The sequence below is a fragment of the Herpailurus yagouaroundi genome, unplaced genomic scaffold (genome assembly GCF_014898765.1).
Source record: "Herpailurus yagouaroundi ecotype Mexico unplaced genomic scaffold, PumYag 140, whole genome shotgun sequence".
Taxonomy (NCBI): Eukaryota; Metazoa; Chordata; class Mammalia; order Carnivora; family Felidae; genus Herpailurus; species Herpailurus yagouaroundi.
Genome location: NW_024412395.1, coordinates 92,082,412 through 92,108,464, shown reverse-complemented (window position 1 = coordinate 92,108,464; position 26,053 = coordinate 92,082,412). Strand labels below are relative to the sequence as shown.

The 26,053-nt window shown below is 33.7% G+C and overlaps 2 protein-coding genes across 3 annotated transcripts in view; both read right to left on the bottom strand.

Annotated features, from left to right (window-relative positions):
- The window catches only part of VWC2L (von Willebrand factor C domain containing 2 like), a 158,602-nt gene extending 136,093 nt beyond the window's left edge, over positions 1-22,509 (bottom strand). The window contains exons 1-2 of the mRNA XM_040476153.1: positions 21,822-22,509; positions 19,057-19,526 (exon numbers count right to left, since the gene is read on the bottom strand). Coding sequence (XP_040332087.1) covers positions 19,057-19,446 — 390 coding nt within the window. The 5' untranslated portion in view covers positions 19,447-19,526; positions 21,822-22,509. The remainder of the gene's footprint in view (positions 1-19,056; positions 19,527-21,821) is intronic.
- Positions 22,510-23,093: 584 nt separating this feature from the next.
- SPAG16 (sperm associated antigen 16) overlaps positions 23,094-26,053 on the bottom strand; it is a 1,036,541-nt gene continuing 1,033,581 nt past the window's right edge. For both annotated transcript variants that reach the window (XM_040476151.1, XM_040476150.1), the window contains one exon: positions 23,094-23,458. In XM_040476151.1, coding sequence (XP_040332085.1) covers positions 23,283-23,458 — 176 coding nt within the window. In that variant the 3' untranslated portion in view covers positions 23,094-23,282. The remainder of the gene's footprint in view (positions 23,459-26,053) is intronic.

Here is a 26,053-nt window from a genome sequence, read left to right as displayed (position 1 = left end):
CTGAGAAATATTCTGAGGAAGAGCTATGACTATAAGGCTTGGTGATAAAAGTACACCTGATTTTTTAAGGGATTTTGAATAATGAGAAACATAAATTGGAAAAATGAAAGTATCACCCTAGCCACTGAGGGACATTTTCTTTGAATCTTCCCCTGACTCTGACTTTATTCAAATACCACACCCTTCCTGGGTCTAAAATCTCTTGTCAGACACATGCAATTTCCTCTTTTGTTTTCATTAATTTTTTCCCGCAAATAATCTCTTTCAGTCCATTTCTTCTCACATCTCCATGTGTGCCCCACCCCAACTCTGAATGCTCAATCAAATTTAACTCATTGACCTTACTCCAAAGCCCCTTCTTTCTTCTTCAGCCTTATCAGGACTTCGCTTTCACAAATTCATCAGTTCAGATACCAGTGATTTCTTGCCCAACTTGACTGCTTCCACTGCCCCTGCTTTCTCCTGCACTTCTGAAAAGACATTGCATAAGCAGCAAGAAGTCCCTGGGAATGAACAATGTGCATTGTTCCTACTTTAAAAATCCTTCCCACCTTGCAGCCTAAAACTGAAAGGTTTGGTGCTTTCCATAATCTTTACATCTTTAAGGGCTGAGCTGGTTGCGAATTTCCTTTTATCAGGCTCTTCAATGTGAAAACTATAGATTAAATCTGAAAATGTCCCTGTAAAACCAAAGATTAAACAATAAAGCTATGCTTAGAGGAACAGAGGAACACAGGAACAGAGTAAGTACTTGGAATAAAATTATTCTTACTTTTTTTTAGAAGAACATGTGAAATTACAACTAGTGACTTTTGTCAGCTAGAGATTTGGTAAGTAACATGATTAAATGACACCATCCTAAAATTTTATACAAGAAAAATCTATTTCTAAGAAATCTCACAGAACATGTCATTTCTGTGAAAGCTTTGGAAAATAAAGTAACATTCACTATATATACCTTTACATAAATTTTAATTAAAATTAAGATTAGAAGCTAAATGTATTAATGCATGTATTAGATAATCTGATAATTTTATGTCTGTTATGAATCTGTACACCTCCTGCTTAGGGTTTTTGAATATCTAATGTGGACTCTGTTTAAGTATAAACATGCATTTTATCTGTACTTCCTGTTATCACTGAATATATTTGCATGGCAAATCCAAATGCTGTCCCAGCTGCCCCCAAATTTCAACGGGGTTTCCTACTAGATACATATATTTATTTATTTTCTGATTAATAGAATAAAAGGGGATTTAAAAAAATTGATTTAGGTAATTGGAATCCAAATTTTTCTCCTTGGTATCAGAGAATGGAAATATGACAATACACATCAGTTTTTTCAATGGTTAACTTTTGAAGACCTTGAAGCTAAAATCCCAATGCTATTGTCTGTGGTTTTTGAGAATTCTTAGAAAATTGAAAGGGATGTGCCAGAACCCTGAGAATAGTAGAATGCTCCATGATTTTTTGAAATAGAGAAAGTAGCCTTAAAACTAGTAACTTAGCTTACTAGAATAATTGAGTAACTCCAGAAAAATTGTCAAATATGCTCTCTGTGAAAATTTGGAAGTGAAGTAAGTCATCACTAAGAGTCAACGTAGGATTATGAGAACATGTTAATACAGACTGGTTGCATAGAATTTTCAAAATGTAGAAAATGCACATTTATTTTGTATTCTGAGTACACTGGCTTACTTTCCATATCTGAGGAAAGTCTGGATGTTTGGTTTATATCACCGTACCTTGTGGCATCATTATTTATGTGGAGGCTGTTACTGGAATTGTTTGTAGAGCTCCCATGAGGAAATAGTCACAGCCTACGAGATTTGTTACCCAAATTCAATCCTCAAAGTGACAAGGGCATAGCAGTGTTCAATTTACTATTTTAATTTGATGAAGTTTACAATAGTTTTCTTACAAGTTGGAAAACTCTGAATTTGGAAAATTAGAAAAACAATATTTCCTTTAGTTGGCTTTGTTTGGATGGCTGTGATATCATGGTTAGAAGGCACTTCTCCATAGCCTTAGTACTTAGAAGTACTAAGAAGTACTTAGTACTTCTGGTCTCTGATGCTTTATCACTGGCTGTGAATCTTTGGAAAATTAGATAAACTTTCTGTGCCTTAGTTTCTTAATCTATAAAATGGGAATAACAGTATTACCAATTTCACAGAGTTACTGCGAAGCACATTAAATGTGTAAGACAAATTATAAATTATTAGTTTATTCACTTGCAAACTTATTGATGGTTTTCTGAAAAAAGTGTAAAATTGAACGATAGCATAAGACTAGATTTAAAAGAATATTTAGGTTATTTTTCTTGTTCAAAGTGGAATCTGATTACAGAGGTGGTTGCAGTGAAGTTTTATAGAACTTGGTTTGTTGCAGGTCAGAGGGAGGATGTGTGAACCAATAGAATTTATCATGTCAGAAACATATTGAAGAAAAATTGTTATTAGAAGTCTCTAGATAAAGACTAATTGTGAACCATGAAAATGACCATCATAAATCAGTCAGGGAAAGGAAAAGAAAAAATGAAAAGCAACAAACCTGTTTTCCTTCCCTGATGTCTTAGCATTTAGACGTCAACTCAAATGCCCTTTTTCCAAGGAGCTCTTCCCTGATATCTTTCCATCATCCTTCTCCATCACACTGCCTATTCAGAACTCTCATCAGTGCATGAGATTATCTTACTGGTTTGAGTATACGTTTATTTATTTTTATCTGCCTTCCCTATCATTATAAGCTTCTTATAGTATATTGTTCATTGCTATACTCAGCACCAAGAAGATATCTTAGCACATGATAGATACTTAACAAATATTTGTTAACATATACAAGTCATTTATGCACAACCTATGTTTTCTTATTTGTAAAGCCATACTTCTTGGGCAGCTTCATCTATGTTAAGCATTCCTGGATAGGATTCTGATTTGATAACATACTTGCATTTTATTTAAATATTATAAAGGGCACTTTGTGGGGAAAGATTCCTGACTATGAGTCATCAAATGAGTATCTGGGTTACAATATTATGACAATGAACATAAACTTACTTTTTAAAGGCAATTTGAAATTCACATTACCCACCATGTGGATCACAAGTTAAATCAACCTTCAAGCACTCCATTGACGAGACTCTCGCAGTAGATAATTATAGACTTATTGCACTAGCAAATACCATGATAACTAAATTTAGGGTAAGAATACATACAGAGGAATTCCTCAGGAGTCTGCGAAAAAGCTAGTCTCATTTTATAAGGTGTGTTAAGTTTAATGGTTGCCTTTTAAACAAAATGATTTTAGTATAATATAAACTATTTTTCAGGAAAAAAATACAACAATCCTGATTTTAAACAAGTCCATTTTCCTAAGGGATGACTTAGATTACAAAGTCCAACAAAACACAAACAAAGGAACAAAGCTTGATTCCTAGAAAGCCTCCCATGAATTGTTGAAGGCTGAAGTGGTGAATGAATACAGTATTCTACTGCCAAGTTTTAGCACACTGCTATATCAATGGCTTTCCTTCTGACCAAGTGATATTAGGCATTTCATACCATATGGTACTCCATTTATTTGATAATATTGGCAAAAAATTATCAGAGAATATAGCTCAGATTGCTCTTCTAAAAACTTCCCATTAAACAACAATTTAAAATTTGATCTCCACCAAGGAAAAGATACTGCTTTAAGAAGCACTCTTCTTTTAGAGATAATTTATGGCATAAATTTTATCACTTTATGGAACAAATCTCATTACTTTCAAACTGTATGAGAAATTTGGAATACTATTTCAAAGTTGCTGATGCCTGTCAGGAATCTCAGTGTTCACTTCATTAAAATATACATTAAATTACAGAGTACAAGAGTATTTAGCATCCATTGCCACTACTGTAGCCAGTAATTTGCATGCGGCAGATGTCACCTAATGATCAATACAGCCAATGGATTTTAAACAAAATTCACAATCCTCTGAAAGAAAACCCATTGCACCAGTGATTAAAATGCTCCTCAGTGTCCTGCATCAAATGGGACTGTAGTGATTTCTTCAGTGATCTGCCCTATTGATTGGAGCACATTTGAAACACTGAGGTTGTAAGCCTTACCAAATTATGAATATAGAGCTGGAATTCCTTTAAGAATTTAATACTACTGAAGTAAACAGAAAACTGGATGCATAGAGTTTTCTAAATAACCTCAGTTTGTCAGCAAATGTGTATGATGTTTTCATTTGAGTAACAAGTTAAATAATAGCTGTTCTGGCTTTGTCTGAGAAGTTGGTACTTTGATAATACATTATGGAATATTATTATTCAGTTGTCTATCAAAAACCACTTTATGTTTGTTGAAAACAAACATTTTAGCCAGGTGATTGTAAGGAGTACACACAGCTGTGCCCATGTAGATATAATATACTATGTAGGCAATAAACTAAAAATCAGAAATAAGATATATGAATTTAAAAATTATTTATTGAGTATATCTATTAAATGCATAGCATATATAAGATAAGGTATAGAAAGTATACCAAGATGAGCTATATATCTAGCCTGTCCTTAATAAATGACAGTCTAGAAAAAGAAATAAGATATCTATAGAAATAAGTTTTGATTTTGTAAAACAAATTATTTTTCATAAAAATAACTGATGGACCTATTATAAGGTCCTATGGACCTATTATAAGGAGGATAGAATTATTGGAGTTAATCTTTCTATTTTTATTTCTATTTATTCTGACCCTAATGTAAAACACAATAATATTGCAAAGAAGTTGATGAAATATCCAATCTAAAGTTATTATTTATCAAGTATAAAAAATGTTCACTCAGTCTTAAAATTTACCATTATAGGGACACCTGGGTGGTTCAGCCAGTTAAGTGTCTGACTTCAGCTTGGGTCATGATCTCGCGGTTCATGAGTTCAAGCCCCATGTGGGGCTTTGAGCTGATAGCTAAAAACCTGAAGCCTCCTTTGGATTCTGTGTCTCCCTCTCTCTCTGCCCCTCCCCCCTAGCAATCTGTCTCTCTCTCAAAAGTAAATAAAGCATCAAAAAATTAAAAAAAAAAAAGAAACTTACCGTTATATTTGCAACACAACAGTGGCATTATATTAATGATTTTTTTCTTTGAAAAAAAATTTTTCCTAAAAATTTATTTAAATGTATTTTGGCTTATTTTTAAGAGCAGGCAAGTCTATAGTTACATACTACCTATTATAATAAGCTGATGGTATATAGAACCAATATTTTTCTTCTGAATATTTTCAAGGAATTTCATGACAATAAAACACAGCTTTTTCTGAAATATGAAGAATAGCACACAGGAAAATAAACTGTAGAGAAAGAGAATGTAAACAAAAATATCTTTCTTGAGTTACAATCACCGATGTATTTTTTAAATAGACAAAGTATACTTATTAAGGAAATAACAGTGTATATTTAAGAAAAAAAGAAAGAATGTGTTAGCTGCCTCTACCGTCTTCAAAGGAGAACCCAAAGATATAGACAAAGGCTAGAAGATTTAGAGTGAAGTAAAGATTTTGATAAAGTGTCACACCTATCCTTGTGAAATAGCCTAGAAAATCAACAGCCTTTAGTCCTTCACTGATAAGCTGGATTGACTTTTGGTTTTGATACATTAAAGACCCTTGACGATGAACAGAATATTTTGACTACAGCCCATATGTCTCCATGGTAAGGATTCTCCACTTATCACCTATTTATGCAATAGGAAAAAAAATGAACAACTGTATAGCTTCAAAACTTTCCTGTCGACACTAAAAAGAACAGATTGTTGATATCAGTTAAAATCCAGTCATCTACACTAGCATTAAAACAGGGCCATGTGTGCGTGGGGGAGAATACATTACCGTTAGAATTCTACAACCTGAAAGAATCATGTTAAGAGACACATAAGACCAGGCCTGTTCTATGAGAAACATTGAAAGGAGGTGTTTTGCATGGTTGTCACTGAACTCCGGGCTTTTCAGGGTGTAGGATGTGAAAATATTAGGCCTAGAACAACCAATTCCATTTGTATTGGGAGTACCAATCAGACTTAGTTCAGAAGTCTCTCTTTGCCACTGTCTCAGAATTTCTCTGGGCAAAAATGTACTAAAAGTTGAAGTCTTTTGTTGCCTTTCCATTTGTTGGCAACATTATACTTTTACATATTATGAAAAGGCAGTAATTGAAAATTAATACAGTGAAGTACTTTATAACAGCTAATAATAAAATATATTAGTTTCCAATTTTAAGACCAAACAGCAATTTCCTTCTCAATGTTCTACTTCATTATTTGATGCTTAATTCATAGCCTACCTCATTCCACAAAAATATGTTGAGATGGCTTATGGGCAATAATATTAGAGTATATTTTAATTTAAAAAGTCTTGACTAATTTCTTGATAAACCTTTGACTTTAGTGTGTATTGGTTTTATGCAGGGTGCAGCAAAAACCATCAGTTTTGAAACTGTATAACAATAGCTAGTACTAATGCCTAGTGCAGTTTGGCCATATGACCCTGTGGAATGAGCACACTTGGAACTCACCTCTTGCCATCAAAGAGTGTTGATTTATCTTAAATTACTTGAAACTGGGTTTTCTCATTTCTCAGGTGGAGGTAATAATAACAATATTAACAGGGCTTAAATTGCATCACTGGATTCTTAGGAGAATGAAAGGAAATGATATAATATGCAAACTATGTAGCCTTTCTTAAAAGACCCTCATTGTTATGGCTTTCAGTGTGACCAGTGTTTGTATGTATGTATGTATGTATGCATGTATGTATGTATGTATGTATGTATTTATTTATATTTCTCTCCATCCATTTTCAATGGCCATGTATTTATCAAGGGAATATATTGATCATAAATTGTTTTTATTAAATTATGGCATGATTATTTCAATTATAAGGTATTTGAAATATTGAATTTGTAAGGAATATATCTTTTAGAGTTTTAAAAGCAATTTGGGTTGCATCTCTAAAATGTAGCAATGTATGTATTCATACTGTGGTTAGATGAGGATGACATTGGGAAACATTTTTAATAGTTAATTAGGTTCTTGTTTACTGAGATGAAACTCCAATATTTAATCAGATTCTTGGTCCAAACAGATTTTTAACAGGGTAACTTTAGCTCACCTTGTTTTGAATCTTGATTTAGGTATGTTCTAGCTTCAGTGTGAATGTCCTAGGGTCTCATTAACTAAAGGAAAATTCTCTGTGATTGTCCTTTCTCTCCCTAATGAAGCTTTCTAAATCTCAGCAGTCAAAGGTTTGCTATTTTAGTAGGATTTTATTTTTAATGTTGGGGAAAAATTAAAGTTAGGCTGAATACATTTAATTTTTTTTCCCTGTCACATTTAGGAAGGGGAAATAAAACTAATATATGGTGAAAATAAGTGGAGTTCCAGAGAGCTGTGGCTGTTCTCTCACTATAAAGAAAAATGACTTAATTTGGTAACCACTGGAAGTTTTTGTAGTAACTATGGTATTTCCAAGACGGCAAAATCATTATCGAAGTCCATGGTTTGTTGTTGTTGTTTTTAAATTTGTATTTCACAGATGTAAAAATTTAGAAAAACCCTCTAAATTTGCAAAAATATTCTTGGGTGGTTCTCACTGCATTCAGAATGCAGGTGTTATTATTTATTAATGGACTGGAAGGTGCCTTAGACTCACACTTCTTCATGGCAATGGGAGTTTTTAAAATGAAAGAAATTGAGCCCTCTAAAACATGAAGCAGGGTAAGAATTTTCCTCATCCTAGCATGTATACATTTTATTCACAGTGAAATATGAAATATTTCAGCATTATAGTTGAACACCTATTGGAGAATATAGGGCGTGTAGACACTCGCATGAAAATGAAGCCATCTCTACCATGTCTTGAAAAGCATCCTTAGTGAACTTGTGGCAGCTGGTCAGGTATAATGAGAAGAGCACTAGAATTAGTCAGAAATCCTTCTTTCTCATAAAATAAGAATAAAAATATCTTGGAATGAAATAACTCTTGAGGGATCACACGTGCAAAATATTTTATAAAATTGTCAACTATTATTTGTTTTGCCTTGGACACAGATCTGGTTGTGTCGCTTCTTCATTGGAGTCCCTTTGTGGCTCCCTGCTCAACCCAGGCTTTGGCCAAAGCTCTATGGCCTGACGTTCACATCATGAGCTGGACCTGTGTTCCTTTCTCACTCTTTTATGTTTTGCTCCTCTACAGTTTATGCTCTGGCCACTTGGGTTGAGTCATTTGTCTCTGAATGTGCTTTGTACTTACTTTTGCCGGTGTCCCAGTTTTTGTCTAAAATACTTTCAGTGTGCTGAAATCCCCACTCTTAAGCCTTCCAGACTAAATTCCTCCTTTCTTCGTATGAATTTCTAGTACAGTCGTCACAGGCCACCTGCTATTAGTTGTATCTATATTATTCCCTTTGATAGACTAGGAGAATATTGAGGGTCAGATTTATGTCTTACACATTTTGGTACAACTCTACAAAACCTACCACTTCTTCACATGTAGATGATATTTAGAATACTTAATGAAATCAAACAATGGGTTATGTGAGTTGAATTGAAAAGATATAATAATGAACTGAATACCTAAGAAGATAATATACATATTTTCTTTTATTAATATCACAGGAAGTATATTTATTATATTACATTAAATTAAAAATACCTACTTGTCACACTATCAAAGGAGAACACGAGGGAGATCAAAATAATGGAAATTTGTATCATCTTTGCTTATCTGTTTCATCTGAGAATTCTCAGTAAGTGGAAAGTTATTAAATTATTATTCATCAATGCAAACAACAAAGCTGTACTGCTTGAAGGCAAGTGTGCAGAGTAATATGACTTAATATTGTTGCCAAGTATGTAGAACAACAATTATAATAGGCAAATCTAAATGCTTTTTTAAAGTTACATATGTGAAAAGAGATACCTGAGACCACCTATAAGTGAAGTTGGACCTATATCTATCAGTATCCAAAATGTTTAACCTTCAAAGAATAAAGATTGGAAAGATTTGATGACAACACAATTTGAGGGAAGTAAAAGGGAAGAATAATTTTATCATAGATCAGGGGTTGGCATTTCTGTAGGAGAGCAGATAGTAAATATTTTTGACCTATGTGAGTCATATGGTCTCTGGGGCAACTACTCAACTCTTCACTACAGCTTAAAAGCCACCACAGACAATACATAATCATAGCTGAATAATCATAGCTGATTTACGATAAAAGTCTACAAAAGCAGGTGGTAAGTTGGATGTGGCTCATGGATTATACGGTGTCAATCACTTAGATTTTTGGTTATATGTAGCTGGCATTATTATGATGAAGAAGGAGAGGTAATTTTGTCAATTAAATTGTTTTATGCAGCACAAATTAATTGCTATAAACAATCATGTTAATATCAATGTTGGAAACTTAAAAAAAAGCCAGAAAATAAAGGAAGAGCTGAGACATATAGACTTTTATCATTAACTGCCCATAAGAGTCAAATAAAGAAATTAGGGTATCGTGAATCATTAGTAAAGTATTTCTTAAACTGTGTTTCTTTGAACTCTTATGAACTTTAAGATGTTAATAGATGTTCTGAGAAAAAAAGTATTCTGTCACATAAATTTATAAAATCCTATATTAAATATAGTTTATTGGTAATAGTAATAAAAATGTCAAGTAGCCTCTATGAATCCCTTATTGTATGCCAAGTAGTTTCTACTATTACAGAGGTAGAGTAATACACCTAAGTCACTTGGCTGCTAAGGGGTGGAACCTACTCTAAAATCCAGTTTTCACCTCCCTGTCAAGCTCATCACTGTTGAATAATACAGACTGGCTCTCAAACCTTTTAAAATGCTCAAGCAGTGTCAATACACTAATATACACTTCACATTTCTAAGAACTGTTAAAGGATAAATCATTTCTCATATTTACTTGCCCATGAAAAAAAATCAGAAATCCTTACTGAGAATCTCACACACTGCTTGTGTTTCCTAGAAAAGAGTCTGGAAGAGGCTACATACATCATTACAGTGATTCCCAAATCTAGCTGATCATTAGAATTACCTGGGAAGCTTTAGAAAAAACATAAATGTAAATAATTTCAACCCAAATCAGAGAGGGAAAGGTCAAGGAATCTGAATTTTTGCAACATTCCTTCCTGAGATGATACTGAGCATACATCAGTCTACGAATATTTCTTTGTTCTAATGCCATGGAACTAGAGAGTTTTGCATACCTCATCCATTTTTCACATTCCATTCCTGTCTCATAGTGTCTCATAGTGAAAGGCAGGTGCTTGCAGAGTGAGAAAATCGAGAACATGAGTCCTCAGTTCCTAAAATCACTAAATACATGGCAAGAACAGCTAGTTTAGTTCCTTTGTTACTTTCTAGTATAAAGTAGTATCCATGAAAATAAACAGGCACTGTTAATCTGATGGGATTTTATTTTAATTTGGCCTATATTATTTGGTTTAATTATAGAATTTTTCATTTTTAACGGGGTCCCCTTTTATCAGAGCCTTTGCAAACTTAGATTTCTTTTACAAATTGTATTCTATCTATGTCAAAGACTGATTTTAGATATGCCAATATTTTATTGTTCGTGTCTACTTGTAACTCTGTGTTGTCATGGTGATAGGTCCTGATACCACATTTCTATAGACAATTAGCTGAAATATATCTTTGCATCCAACACATTTATTGGAAAGGAAGATGCAAATGAGTGATGTTTTCTTGTTAAACCTGAACATAGTAAAATGTAGAAAAAAGACCACAGGAAAGCAACGTATTAATATTGCCTTTGCAAATAATGAGCTATGTCATTATGGTCTTTTCAGTAAGTTTCAGTTGTCCTTTGTTTTATCATCTGTAAAATAAGGAAGTTAAGCAAAATAATTTCAAAGTTCTTTTTTAGATCAAAAATTCTATAATCAACTCTTAAAAGTAGGAAGGATCTTCACTACAAAAAAAAACCCAAAACATAATGCTTGCCTTTATAAATAAGAGAATGTACACAAACTCATATACTAGAAAGCTAGTCTCATGCCAAGAAGTAACAATGGTAGTCAAAGGTCAATATTAAAAGGATTGAAAAGTACCAAACAAGTAATGTTTAATTAAAAAAAAAAAAACACAAGAAAATCTATAAGCAGGTAGAATTGTTAATTAAAAATGTATATGTAATACTATAATTTTCAAGTTCCCAATACAATTAATTTTTCATAAGATGTATATGATGACATTATTGCATCTACCCTATAGTTAGTTATAACAATTAAAATTATTTGGGTTTTGTTTATGGTCACATACATAATGGGGGGAAAATTAAAAGTTGTGTTCATTGGACTTTTTTCCACTTTAGACAGCTTTATACAGGCATAAAATAATATCTGAAAACTTTTTTAGGGGATGAATGATATTTCTTGTTACTTTAGTACTTCATTCACTCTTTTCATAGTGTCATTAAATCCTTTCAAAGAAAGCTTTATTGTGATATATTCTATACAGCAGGCTAGAGTCAAGGAAATTGACAATGGAGGTGTGTTGGAGTGAAATTACTGATGCTAATCAGCAGTGATGATAAAAGTCCAAAGTACAGACTCTAAAATAAGCCAGTCCCCAATTAATAATGGCCATTTTTGAGAAAGATGCTCTGGATAAGCCAACCTACTGATCACTTCAAACTGTCTCTTAGTTATTTGTTTCAAGCTCTTCCTGGAAAGCTTGGCAAAATACAACTAAAAAAATAAACCAGTAAGTTTTTCTTGTGCTGTCCTTCATAAAACACACTGCCTGATGTATAAATCAAGCTGTAGGAAAACAAAACTAAGCAAAAATATGGTCAGGGAGAATAAGGAGGAGTAGAAAAAAGGATTTACCTAATCTTAAAGTAAGATTTTCTTAAAGAAAGAACATTCCTGGTCCCTCAAATTTCTTTCACACACACACATAAACACACACACACACACACACACACACGCCACAAATCAATGCATGTATGGAACAATTTCTATTGCGATGGTATGTATTAGAGTATCTACATAATTTGCATAAAATATGAGACCTGAGCTATGAAATAAGATGTAAAATAACAGAAAAAATTATCCTTGCTGATGTCATACCATTGACAGATTACATATTTCACAGTGAGTAAAACCACCATTAAAAATGGACAAATTTTGAACATTTCCAAAATCATGTACAATTGGAGTGAAAGTCTGAAAGGGAGACTACCAGGTCTCTCTTTTCAGTTTCATTTTCTCACACTATTAGAGAGTAAGGAACGGGCAGTGATGTCTGTAAACAGCTGATGGCTGACCTCAAGTGTGGGGTAATCACTAACAGTGACAAGCTCCGCAAATCTCGGATGTGACTGCAAATCAAACACCGATCACCCCCTGTGCACAGGGCACAGAAGCCCAGTCACAAATCTCTGTAGTCATACTTATCACACAGTTATCACCATTAACAGCAGCATCTTGTAATATGAAGGACAGCAATAAATATCAGTGGGTGAGCATGAAAAACTATTCTTACGTACAGCTATCCAAAGGGCTAGCTGACCATTAATTCCCTTAAAATTTAAAGCAAGAGACTTTTGCTGACTGGAAACAGATTATTTTACCCCATCCATGGGTTAACTTGGAAGCCATATAATCTTACAATTGTACTCCCTCATGTTAAATGTGTTCAAAGGAAAGGATCATTCCCAATTATCACAAGCTTTTGAAAAAATAAAATGATTTTAAAAATCTGATCTACTCCCATTTAGGAAAGTTCTATAGAACTAAAAATGCCAAGTGAGCACAGTGTAAAAAAAATGAGAAAGGGTGAGAGGAATTTTATAAATTTAAATTTTAACAAAATTAACTTCTAATCTTTGAAATTGGTCAGAAATTTGAACACATTAAGTAGAGCTCCCAAATTTGCTTACAAAGATGGGAATTCCCCATGGAGAATACCCACTTTGAGTCTGTTCTGCATGCTGGGGCTGACACTCAGATGAGCAATAGGCATTACTGATTAGCATTACTTAATTTTTGATATTTTGTAGCAACTTGAAAGGCTAAGCCATTCCTGAATTTACTTAACTGCAATTTTAACATTAAAACCCGCCAACATGCTCTGCAAAACAAACTGTATTTTACAGAGTCAGCAGGTTTAGGAGTTAGTCTTCTCAACTTCTCAACAAAGATCCTCAATTATCTTTGTTGTATGAAATTACGATGTTTTCTAGGACCTTTTTTGGTGGAATCGTACAAATGCCCCTGGTAACTCCATTAACCATTTAATAGTTAATCTTTTGGAAAGAATCTTTTAAAATCCCACTCATATTTTCAAAATCTACCTATTTCTGTTATTAAAATAACTGCAACCCTCACACCTCTGGACAGATGTATTTTGTACCCCATTACTTAGTGCAGAAATCTTAGTTTCTGTGCCTTTCATAGAAATTGATACAATGGCAGGGGGTGGGTGGGATGCAGAGAATTGTGTTTCTGTAAAGTGTTAACTCAGTCTCTCAACTGAGCTTTCTTCATAGCTTCCATTTTCTCCTGTTTTTTTTTTCATATATTTGATCATTAGCTCCTCGTACGTGTTGCCTTCCATTCTTTACCCATATTAAAACAAACTGACATCAAATAAATCTCCCAGACCTAAATTCAAAAATCCTTTCTATCCAAACACTTTTACATATTTAGTACCACCATATTGGATGTTAATGATGGGGGGGGGGGCACAGATTAATGAGAAACCTGGAAAACCTGTCTTCCTACGAACATACCCATTGAAGGCAAGTCAATTCTAAACCTTACCTGGCGTTGACATTATAGGTGTGGTGATTTGACACAGTACCCCAAGTGATCACTTTTCTGTCCACATTGCTGCTTTCTTCAAGATTTAAATATTAAATACAAAATCTTGGGCAAAAACTAGGCCGCTTATCCCAGCCTGAAAACATGCTTTCTTAAAGCGACAACATATATACAAAATATGCAGCATGAGAAAATAATCACACTGAGTCCTTTAAAAATAAAAATCAGCTGCTTGACCAACTACCTTCAGTTCATAGTGGGAGAAGCACCGAGGCCAGTGCCTACAGAGGAAGGCATGTGGTGGGCAAATCCAGATCCTGAGTTAGGGACACTGGGTGTTGCCTACAGAAAATCACTTTAAAATGAGGCTGGCTATGCAAAGGCTGGAGTAAGATCTCTTGCAGCTACATATACACTAAATCAGTGTAAGTTTTTAAAGTACTAAAAAATAAAAAAAAAATCCAAAAAAGGCTAATTCTTCCTGAATGGGAGTTATAAAAATACTGAGCAAAATAAATCATTTCTCCCTTTGGGAAACTCAGCATGACATAGTTAAGCACAGAGCCAAAGCTGATAGAGTCTGTGTTTCCAATCAACTTTTTTTTATTTTTTATGAAACGCTATTGTAATTTATTATTTATACTCCTTATGTCTTAAGAAGTAGGTTCCAGTGTCACTTTGCCTGGATATACATAAAAGAAAGATGAGAGAACCTACTACACAGTGACCTTTATCTTAATACAATATTACCAGAATGCTGGAAATTTTAGAGTTTTCTAAAATAGTAGAGAGAAATCCATTTTCAAAGCTTGTATCAGTAAATGTTGAAAAAAATTCTTTATAGATAACATTATTCTTATCAGGTGACACATGTGGATCAATTTACATTTGAATATAGTAATCAGAAAAGATTAAGTAGGGACATACGTTTTGCAACTGTATAGAGTGAGACAGAGCAACTAAAAAACCGGGTGGTCATTGTAACACTGGCATGGAGATGGAATCCAAGATGAGCCTTGGTTAGGAAGGGGTAGTGAGGAGGAGGATAAAGCAGGATGGAAATAGAACATGAACAATGTGTGTCATCTTTAGGGACCCAAAGAGCACTCTTTACCTGAATTTTGAGTGCTTCTTTAATTAGAATGAAGAGATCAACATGCAAACAAAAAGAAACTAAGCATTTTTAAGGGAACTTGAACTTTTTTATTCTGTGGGTTTAATTAAGATCTGACCTATTATGTCAATTCACCAAAAACGCACCGAATGGTCCACATGGTTGCTGGCTTTGGGAACAGAAGAAAACCCTGTCCCCTAGCCTCAAAGAGTTCACTGTCTAGTGGGAGAGACAGGTGGTTTAATATTCTATTATTGCAGTGTGATTGAGGCAGTAGAAGTGGTGAAGAGCTTAGATTCTGCAGCCAAGCTGCCTGGGTGTGAATCCTAGTTCTACTTTATAGCTGTGTGATGTTGAACAAGATAGATACCTTACACTTTGGTGCTTCAGTTTTCTTATCTGTAAAACAGTGCTAATTAAATTTTAACCATCATAGTGTTATTATGAAATGAAATAAGTTGTAAGACACACAGAGGTATTGATAGTATCTGGCTATGATTTCTGTTCCTGTTTATAATGGTATGTGCAGCATGCTGTGGGAACATAGAGGAACGTTGTGAGACCCAGCCAGGAATGCAGCATGGAACAGTCAGAGAGGGTTTTCCAGTTGAGATGAGATTTAAATGGGGTTGTGAAATAGCCTAGTAGGACTTACACAGGGGTGTAAAGGTTAAAAGTATAAGACAGCACTGCAAGCACCCAAGGAAGAGAAATCACTGAGGGTTTGAGATACTTGAAGAAATCAATGAGTAGAATCGAGACTATATTAGGAATTTAGATTTTTATCTTAAAGACTTTCCTGAATGTTTTTATCCACATGCATGTTGCTCATCTCATTCTCTGTTTTCTGCAACAGCCCCACCTCCCTAGCCATTAATTTTTCTTCACCTCTATTCAGTTCTATACTTGGCTACAAGGTAATCTTACTTAAAAAACACTTTTAACTGGGTCATCTCTATGTACAACAACCTGCATTTACCCCTTGTTATTCTTTAGACTGAATCTAAATATTTTTGTCTGGTATTCAAGTTCCTCTTTCCTCTGTCCAAAAAACAAGTACAAATTTTCCTCTCTCTTATTGTAATAGCATTCTAGTAATTTCCAGCTTCCTGTTATTCCCATCTCCCACCTCTCTTTGCAGATTTCACACTAATCTCTGATCTTGCTCAAGCAGTTTCTTCTTTGGAATTTTAATCTATCTTGATCAATTTTAAATTACTTAAGAATAGGCTCAACTTTGACCATGCTGAAGAAAAAGAAAGTTTCTTTGACCAAACATCATATCATATTTATATGCTTCTGACAGCATAGTGCCTTGGCGTTGAGCTTCAGGAACACATACTTTATTTTAAACTGATTTTCCCCTCCATTCTCTTTCCATATTGTTCATACCTTCCTTGTGAGTGGAGATTTTGCCTTATAGGTATCTTACTTTCCAATGTAAGTATGTCTACAGTATCTTGTATATCTAATAGCCTAATAAATGTTTGTTGGATGAATATATTATAAGTAAAAATATCTCCTATTAAGCCTTCTTAATAACATGCCAAGATAATTATGTGAAAGTTCCATATATCTTTTGAAATTAGTTACTTGTCTCTTGCAAGCTATATTGAAAGAGAATCAAGATGATATGATCGCTGATATTTACTTAGATATATATAGGTCACATAGATAAGTAGAACATTTATAAAAAGTATTGGATTTCTTTCAATGCAGTGACTTTTAAGGTTGAACTTTCATTGTAAAATGTGGGTGAAGACATAGAAGAACTGTGAACTTAGAGTAAATCCCTGGACATTAGAGTTTAGAAGGAAGAGAACAAGTATTTAGTCAATATCTGTTGTGTACCAATCATCACAAGGCTGCTAATTTTGCATAAATTATCTCTTTCACTCATTCTAATATATCTTCCCAAGAAAAGACGTTATTATCATGGCCATTTTATGGCCAATGCAGCTCAAAAACTTACATGATGATAAATTTGTGATTTGAATCCAGATCTATCTGACTTCTGAGCCAAAGTTCTCTGAGAGGTTGTTAGAATGGCAGTATTGAGAAGTAAGTTAAATAACCTGACAGTTTTGGACAAGTAAACTTTCTTGGACTTAGTTTTTCATTCTTATGAACTTTCCCTAGGTAACCACTAAAGCTCTTATAATTCTAAATCCTTGTGGAAAAGTGGCAACTGTTTTCTTTCATTCTTTTTTTTTTTTTTCATCACATTTAAAAATCTTAGGGCATAGAGAGTCAGGTAGAAAAGTTGTGCACATCAGGGCTGTGTATTGGCTATAGCAGGGACATATAATTAGAGTGAAGTAATTGTCAACTTTTTCTTTATATATCTCTTATTGTTTGACATGGCAAAATAGGTATTACATTTATAGTAAATTTAAAAGTCTAATAAATAGAGGGAAAACTGTAGCCTCTTTAGTGGTGAGTTGACTAAATTCAAATAATCAGTCAATATCTATCTTTACTTATTTATTAAATGTTGATGACAAAAATGTTGATTATATAAATCTCAGAAACTTTATTCAATGTACTTTTTTTGCTTGGGTTAGGCTATTCTACAATGCCTCCTTGCACTCTACTCTCAATAAGTATGCATGTGAGAAAAGAGTGATACAATTCTAGAACCATGTGTAGAATCAAATCGTGTTGACTACTTGCATTTAGTTTAATTATTCTAAAAGCGTAATAGTTAATGTCAAGATGTATATTTTAGAGACCATAAAGCTGTTAATAAATGTACTATACTGTTAACTATTGTTTGTTATAAATAATGATTTTACTAGACTGTCAGTCTTTTACTTCTCAATATTGTACAACAAAGTATTGTCTGTGAAAGAGAAAAGTCTAGGATAACATTTATGTATAGGAAAGTTGAATGTAATCATTATTAAATTTCTTCTCATGCTATAAGGAATCTAGTTAAAGTATTGGGTATTCTTGGGTAAATTACAACTAGCTTGAACCCATAACCTGGAATGGACCGGATGCTATGAAATGTCAATACACAGAATAGTCTGATCATGATCAGTTTAAACCTTTTATCCACATATTGACTTCTTCCAGAATATGACTGTTGTAGAAAAGGAAGTTGGGTTAGTGCTAAAAACTGAACATTGTTCTCTCAGTCACACTAAAAAGTAGCTATATCTTCTTTTGCTTATAAGGTTCTGAGCACCTTTCACAGAACTTGGTTAGATGAAATGAAAGTCTTTCATATCAAGCCATTAGAATGACAGACACTCCAAGGCACAAACTGCCATTACATTTAAGGAGAACATTTTGATATATTAATTTATACCTTCAGGGTTCAGATCTGGCATATAGGACATCCTAATTAAAACTAGCCATTTGAGAAAAGAGACTCAACGTGAGATAAAAATGAATTCCAAATTACTTAAAAATATGACACAAGCATAAAATAAAGACTGTGAAATACTATGGAGGCTTGAAAAATGGTCTTTTTTTTACTACCTTTGACAGGGACTAAAATTCAGTTCTCTTTGGGGTCCTGCAAGCAAAAACTCTAATGAGCAGAGAACACAATGCGGATGGTACTCTACAACAAGTAGTCCTAATGCATATTCGTAATATAAAGACCATAGCTCAGAAGTGCATCTCACTTGCACTTGCATTTCCACACACTAAATATAATTCTAGACTATAGTTAAATGGCTCCAAGAACAGGCAAATAGACCACACACATGTGTGCAAGCAACACATGCGCGCGCACACACACACACACACACTTTATAAAATTTAAACATTAAACACATAGTATACAAACAAAATGATTTCCCTCAGGAAACATACTTTGTAATAATAGAGAAGAAGTGATTAAGGGCAAAAAATGCTATTAAGCATACTCCATACTTCTGTAGGAAGAGGTTATTATTGTGAAAACTTATATATTGATCAACAAACCATTTGGTTATTTGCTGACCACAGTGGTACTTAGGCTAACTGGAATCATATTGTAAATTAAAGGGAGATTTAAAAATAATTTCTTCCAACTTTAATGTAGTAATCTACTAAGTATGTGGTATGAAAAGTTAGTACTCAATAAATATGGAGGGTAACTCATACCTTAAATTCCTCCAAGATTTTGTAATTTTTCCCATGATATTCACAAAAGTTTTTCACTTCTTTGCACTCAGGACAGCATCCATTGTGTTCCACTTTAGTACACTTTGGGTGAATTTTAGGGCATTCTGGCTGATCACAAACAGGTCCATCCAGAGCACAGACACATGGACAGTTGGAATGCCCTGGGAAAAATCGTTCTCCCAACTTGTATACAAAGCCGCTGTCATCCACACACCCTTTCCCTCGATAGTCATCAAAGATCAGATTGTCATTACTGGAGGTCTGGTCACCTTCATCAGCAGGATAGTCTTCATGACTGATGGCAGCAGAAGTGACTAATCCAAGGATGACCAACAGAAGTATGCAAGCTTCATGAATATGAAGAGCCATCCCCCTCCTCAAAGGCTTCTGGATGTGCTCCTAATATTAAATATACTCAGCTCCTTCCATGGGAATACAAGAGGGGTAGGCTGAAAATAAATATTTGAAAAGAATAATTTGACAAATATAGAGAGAATATGGATTTATGTAAGTCCATGTTCTTAAACTTTTTATTTGGAATCTATCTGAAAGATACTAAGACCTCAAATAGACTGAGTTCATGCAACTATCTACACTTTATTATAAAGTTTGGTTGTTTATTCTTGGCAATATAAGCATTAATATTTGTCCATCATTTCACGTAGGAACCTTAGGCTTGAATTTGCCTTCTTAATTTCAAAGATCTGGCTATGTTTAAATTGTAAGAAGTGGTTTACTGAGCCTCAAAAGGTGATTACAAGTAGTTAAAAATGGCTCAAGAATGTCTTAATTCACATTCTCTATTATTCTTTGAAATGGATTAGTCAGTGATAGAATATATGCTACAATTATCTGTATAAAAACTAAGAGATTAGTGAGAAAACTTCTAAAAGAAAGGGAAGAGACCAATAGTTGAATACAAATTACAATTGAGATGAACTAGTATAAAGGCCTTCCTACTTGACCCATAATTAGAGAACAACAATGATCTCAAATGGGATATTCATTTCAGAGAACATAAATCTGGATTTTAAAACATAGCTTAGAAGAAAAAATAGTGCAACTATTCCATAGTGAATAAGGGAAAGAAAAATGTAAATAGTAAATAGTACACTACAACTCCATGTATTGAAAAGGATTTGCTAAAAATAAATGTATTTGTATTGTCCACAATTTTATTTTACTCAGGAAGTAAGCTCCTAGTGGGCAGGAATGATGTACTTGTGATTTTTTTTAACAGGAATTTGAGTCTATTATTCATGGAATACTACTTGAATTAATTACTTCAATATAAAATATATACCATTCACATAGTCTTGAAAATATACCCCTCTTTTGATATCTCAAACATATTTGATTTAGGCAATTTGCAAAAAAATGCCAATATAAAACTGTTTATTGAAATTCCTTAAAATAATAATGAGTTGTTGCCATTCACAGAAAGTATAACTAATTAATTTGGTGACATTGACTCATGTAAACTTCACTTAGTGCTTGGTGTGCAGTGTTGGTAATGCGCTCCAATTTAAATGTTTAGAGTGACTAACTCATACAAAGGCTCTGGGGAAACTGTGACTTTAAAGAGTAATAAATTAAAAAAAAGTGTTGTTAGATAGTTCACTTGTCTATTTAAATTCTATTGGCTTTATGCCAATATTGCTAATATTGTATATAGGACATTTTCAGATCATTTATAAATGTTGTTTGTTCGTATACTTTCAGATTGTAAGGACTAATGATCAATCATCTCTTTTCAGTATGACCTATACAGACGATAATTTAAAAACAACATAAAGATAGTATTGGGACACTTCATCAACTATTATATTTGCATTTTAAGTAATATATGCAAATTATAGAAATAGTAAAATGGAAGGTAGTATATTTATGCCCTCCTTTAAGAGAAAGCTGCTTTCTGATATTAGGATTCCTTTTGGGTAGGTAATGATAAAGGAGATAGATTTATTTTAAAATATGTCAAAAATAATGAGTCATGACAGAACAAAAAAAAAATGCAAACCTATAATTCTACTTGAGAAGCTGGAAGCTCCCTTTGACAAAGCATTTTTTCCTTTAAATTACTACAGAGACCACAAACATAACAAGCTTCTGAAAAAAGCATAAATGTATTTTACTGATTAAGGCATGCATTTATACATCTCTCACATATTTATAAAGTTATCTTGGAAGAAAAGGAAGCTATTGTGCTTCCTTGTAGTATTCCAGTAGTGTCTGTCAATACATGCAAGATAAGCCATATAAAATACACATATCATTCTGCTTCAAAAGGACAGAGAAAGAAATTGATCTCTTTGCAAGCTACAGGTAGGCATTAATGTATTGTGTTATGGTAAATGTAAACTTAAAGGTAAAAATAGGGGTATAATGGCTACTTTATATAAACCTTAAACGTGCTTTTATTATATGAAATACATTTTTAAATCTGCATGTAGAAAACAAGGTTTTCTTTTTAATATAACAAAGTTCCTAGGGTATTAAACATTCCCTTTTCATAATAGAGCTGCTTTAGTGCAGTTAAAAACACTATTTAAGGGAAGAAATATTAGAGAAATCAAATAAAATGTTTATCTGAAGATTTTTAATAAGTAAGCAAACACTGCTAAACTGAGGATCACTTTCCAGCTAAACTTTCCCCCCTCCCCATATTGCTACATATGATTTTAAATGACTGCATCTATTTCTTTGAGAAAACAAACATAACTCATGTCATAAGATACACTTACCTAATCACTCTGGAGGTTAATGGTGGTGGTGGGAGTCATAGACCAACATGAACTAAAAGATCAGGTATGTTTTAGGAAAGCAGTTCCTCTTTAGTTATCCAAAGAATACATTTTCAGGCATGAATTAAAGGTAATCCATTCCCTCTACCTCCCATTTCAAAACACAGTCAAGAAGCAGTCTCCCGCCCTTCCAGAGAGAAACACAGCAGACACACATAAGAAAGATGCTTTGGACCTGTCTTCAGAATTCAAAGCAAGAAGCAATTCTGGTCCCGTAGAAATCCAGACCCCAGTAGCAGAATCATGTTGAACTTATATTTAGCATTTTCTCAGATCCTTCTATGAAATTTACCGGCTGATTACACCTCCTCCACACATGAGTTCACTTACACAGTGTTTGGTACGGCAGTAGAGGTGATTTGGCTAGGCTCTGAGGATCACAAACAGCAATAGCATGCTGTAGCTTAAAGCCCACTCCGCTGGCAGTACCATCAGCATCATCCACAATATGTTTCTTGAATCCCCTCTTACACACCAGAAAATACTAACTGTGGACGTGAAAGAAAGGAGCAACTTTAGCTGGGTTTCTGCATCACTGAGAGCAGTTTGCAGACTGCTGATTTGGAGCTCATTCGCCGGCAGCCGGGAATTCCTCAGCACCACGGACAGCGCCAACAACTGGCTTCAGAGCCCAGCACGGTCGAAATCCGGAGCTGCTGCTTTAGACCAGGCTAGAGTGTTCTCTAAAGCAGTCCCACTTTATACAGCTGATGCATGCATTAGGAAAGGGAAAGCCCTTTTACATACGAGATACTTATTGGTATTGAAATTACAATAAAACACAAACATTGTAATTATACCTAATGCATTCTTAGATGGGCTGCAGAGATGAAAGTTCCGGAAAAGCGTTGAATTTAGATTTAAGCTATCTGCAGTCTTGATTATTATTAATAGATAAGGCATAATCATTGTCAAAGAATCTGTGAAAACATATGCTCCCCGATTCTATTTGACCCTTTGGTTGCAGAAGGACTTTGCGTATGCTACATGATTAAACTTCAGGTCTTCCTGCAGCTTGGATTTGATTAAAAAAAAAAAAAAAAGTAGCCCTGTTCTGCAGTTTGTTCTCTAACATTCAAAATCAATCTCCTGTAATTCATCTAGTCTGTCATTAGGCGTCATTGTAAAGCTGTTTCTTTCAAACCCCTAGCAAAGATGCTCTGTCTCTAAATTCTTATCAAAATGGGAAAGAAAAAGAGACCCAGACACAAATAAATGAGCAAAAGTTATTTTTTTATTGGTAACAGTACGAGCACTAATATATATGTCCAAAGCATGTTTGCAGGCAAATTGTAAATGTTACCTGCTTGCATATTTAACCAGATACTTCCTGATCTGGTACTACACAAGGTATTTTCAAGCCTTAAAGGGAATGCCCTCTGTAGTGGGATATGCTGACCATCAAGACCACGTTCGAACGGTGCCGTCAGAACCTCCGGAAAACAAATACTCTCCGTCATGAGAAAACACGACTGTGTGAGCCTCACTCTCGTGGCCCATCAATTTGTAAATCTGCCCTGATTTAAGATCCAGCAAATGGATAACCCCATTGCCACTCGCCTGAGCTAAAACTCGACCTGAGAGAGAAAGAGAGAATATCAAAGTTTAATTTCAAGCAGTCATAGTTTATAAGGAATGGAAATAGTTTCAGTTGTAATTCAACACTCATGTTAGATGTCAGTCATTAAATATGAGCTCTCATCTGTGTAGGAAATAATTCCAGTCAAAATGAAGACATGCCAATGGTTAGATTATAAAAAGTTTAAAATAAGGAAGTAAAACATAATGCTCTACCTCCTTTATATGCAGAGGTCATCAAATGCCCTGCTACTCTCTTTATATTGGGAATTAGTAAAGAATTTTGAGAAGATGAGGATGAAATCAACTGAGCAATGCAGGTTTATTTTTCAAGTCAATTATTTGCGAAAAAATGTCCAAAAGCATAGGTTCAAAATCTATGTCCCTATATAATGGATAATTTACGTTTTCAACTTTGCATTACACTTTAATTTGTTATAATTATGCTAAATCTTTACTTAATTATAATATACATTTATGCTTTAAAAACTTTGACACTTATGAACTTTCTTTTGGAGTTGGAGTGAAAATAGATACTCTCATTTAAAGGATGACTTAGGTTTTTTTACTCTAATTTAACATTCAAAATTATGTTAAACTAAATTTATATTGCATAAGAGCTAAATATAGCACAGAGTATTCTCATAATTTTTATACTGTATAATTTTTAGTGAATAATTTCCTTCAAGTGAAAAACACATCAGCAGTCCAATGCTAATACTTTTATTAAAGTAGTAGCAAACTATCAGGAAGTTTAGAGGTAAGTAAAAATAATAGAATAAGTTTATATAAAGTCAGTATGTGGGGTAGATAAGCATTATATTAGTACTATCTGTGGGATTATCTAATCATACTTAGAAGGCATATTATTATTCCAGTAATAACATTTAAAATTAATTAAACTCTCAACATGTTAGATACTAGATTTAGTACCTAGTATATGAATAACTTCATATAATCCTTACAAGAATCTAATGATGAAGAAAATATTAACTTCATTATATGATGAACAAAGAGAGGTTTGGAAAGGCAAAGTGACTTGCTCAAGAGAACACGGTACGTATGGAGAGAGCTATCATTTAATCACTTTGAATCCATAGCCTGGGATTTTAGTCATTGTGCTTTCCACATCCAGCATAGTATTATTATCAATGATGCCTTCTTGACAGATTGTAAGTAGGTGATATATTGTGAAAATAAAATTTTTGTTTCACAGTAAAAATTTTTTAATGATATTGTTGTAAAAGTCACAGTAAAATATTTAATCACAAATTATATTCCAAATTGTCATGATTATTTCAAAAACAGAGAAAAGTTATAAAAGTAAAGCTAACCATGATAAATATGGCCTATTTGCAAACCTTTATAACTACTGGGCTACTTCATCTAGAACAAAGCCTGACACAGCAAAGATCCTTAGGATGGATTAGAGTGTCCAAAGAAGCAGATGCGAATATTTATTATAAACCCTCTTCTACAAGTCTTTGCTGACAGAGGCATTACATATGGATTCCACTTCTAGCCTCATTCTATAGACAATTGCTATTTGTGACTTTACTATTTTTCTTGTAGTCTTCATATAACAGCTAGGAAGGGGACAAATATTATTTTCTATTTTTGAAACCAAACAGAATCAAAGTCCATAAAGAGAAAGGAAAAGATTTAGCTTTAAACAATTATCTTTTGTTGAAGTCAAATCTTTAACAATCATAATTAGAAACAGTTATGAATGTTCTTGGTAACTTCTGAAAGTTCAATAGAACAGAGAAAATAATACAAGAACCTAATGATAGGGTTATATAATTCAGCAGCACCATGCCTCAGGTTTTTCAAAATTTCATCTCTGATAGAACAGATTTTAGTCAGCAAGTTAATGGTGAGATTTTCAGGTTTACTTGAACTCATTTTCAGACGATTGCAAGATTGTGATTATATATATAAAATAACTCATTCCTAAAATGTGCGTAAATTTATAATCATGTTCAACTTCAAAGTATATACATTAGGGTCACCTGGTTGGCTCAGTCAGTCAAGCATCAGACTCAATTTCCACTTAGGTCATGATCTCACAGTTTGTGAGTTCAAGCCCCACATGGGACCCTGGGCTGGCTGTGTGGAGCCTGCTTGGGATTCTCTCTCTTTCTCCCTCTCTCTCTTCCCCTCTCCCACTCACGCTGTTTCTGTCTCTCTGAAAATAAATAAACTTAAAAAATTAAAAAAAAAAGTATATGAGTTATTACATGGCATACAATGTCTGACCTAAAGTTAGCTTTACTGGGAATTGAAATGCTGAACTCTTTCTAGGCTAGAAGATTTTCCAAATTACTTATCAGAATGTGTCAGTTACTACACTAGTATCTAGTTGGTGTGAGAGAGAGATGGCACTCTCAAAAACAAAACAAAACAAAAAACAAAATCACAGTATGATTATTGATAGAATCTCTAGAAAATGGAGTATTTACAGACATGTGCATAAGTATCTTTCTAAATATCTTGGTGATTGGCAATGAAAAATAAATCATGATATAAATCATTTGTCTTTTTTTTTTCAATGTCACAGTCTTAATGACAAATTTAGGAAGATTTATCCACAG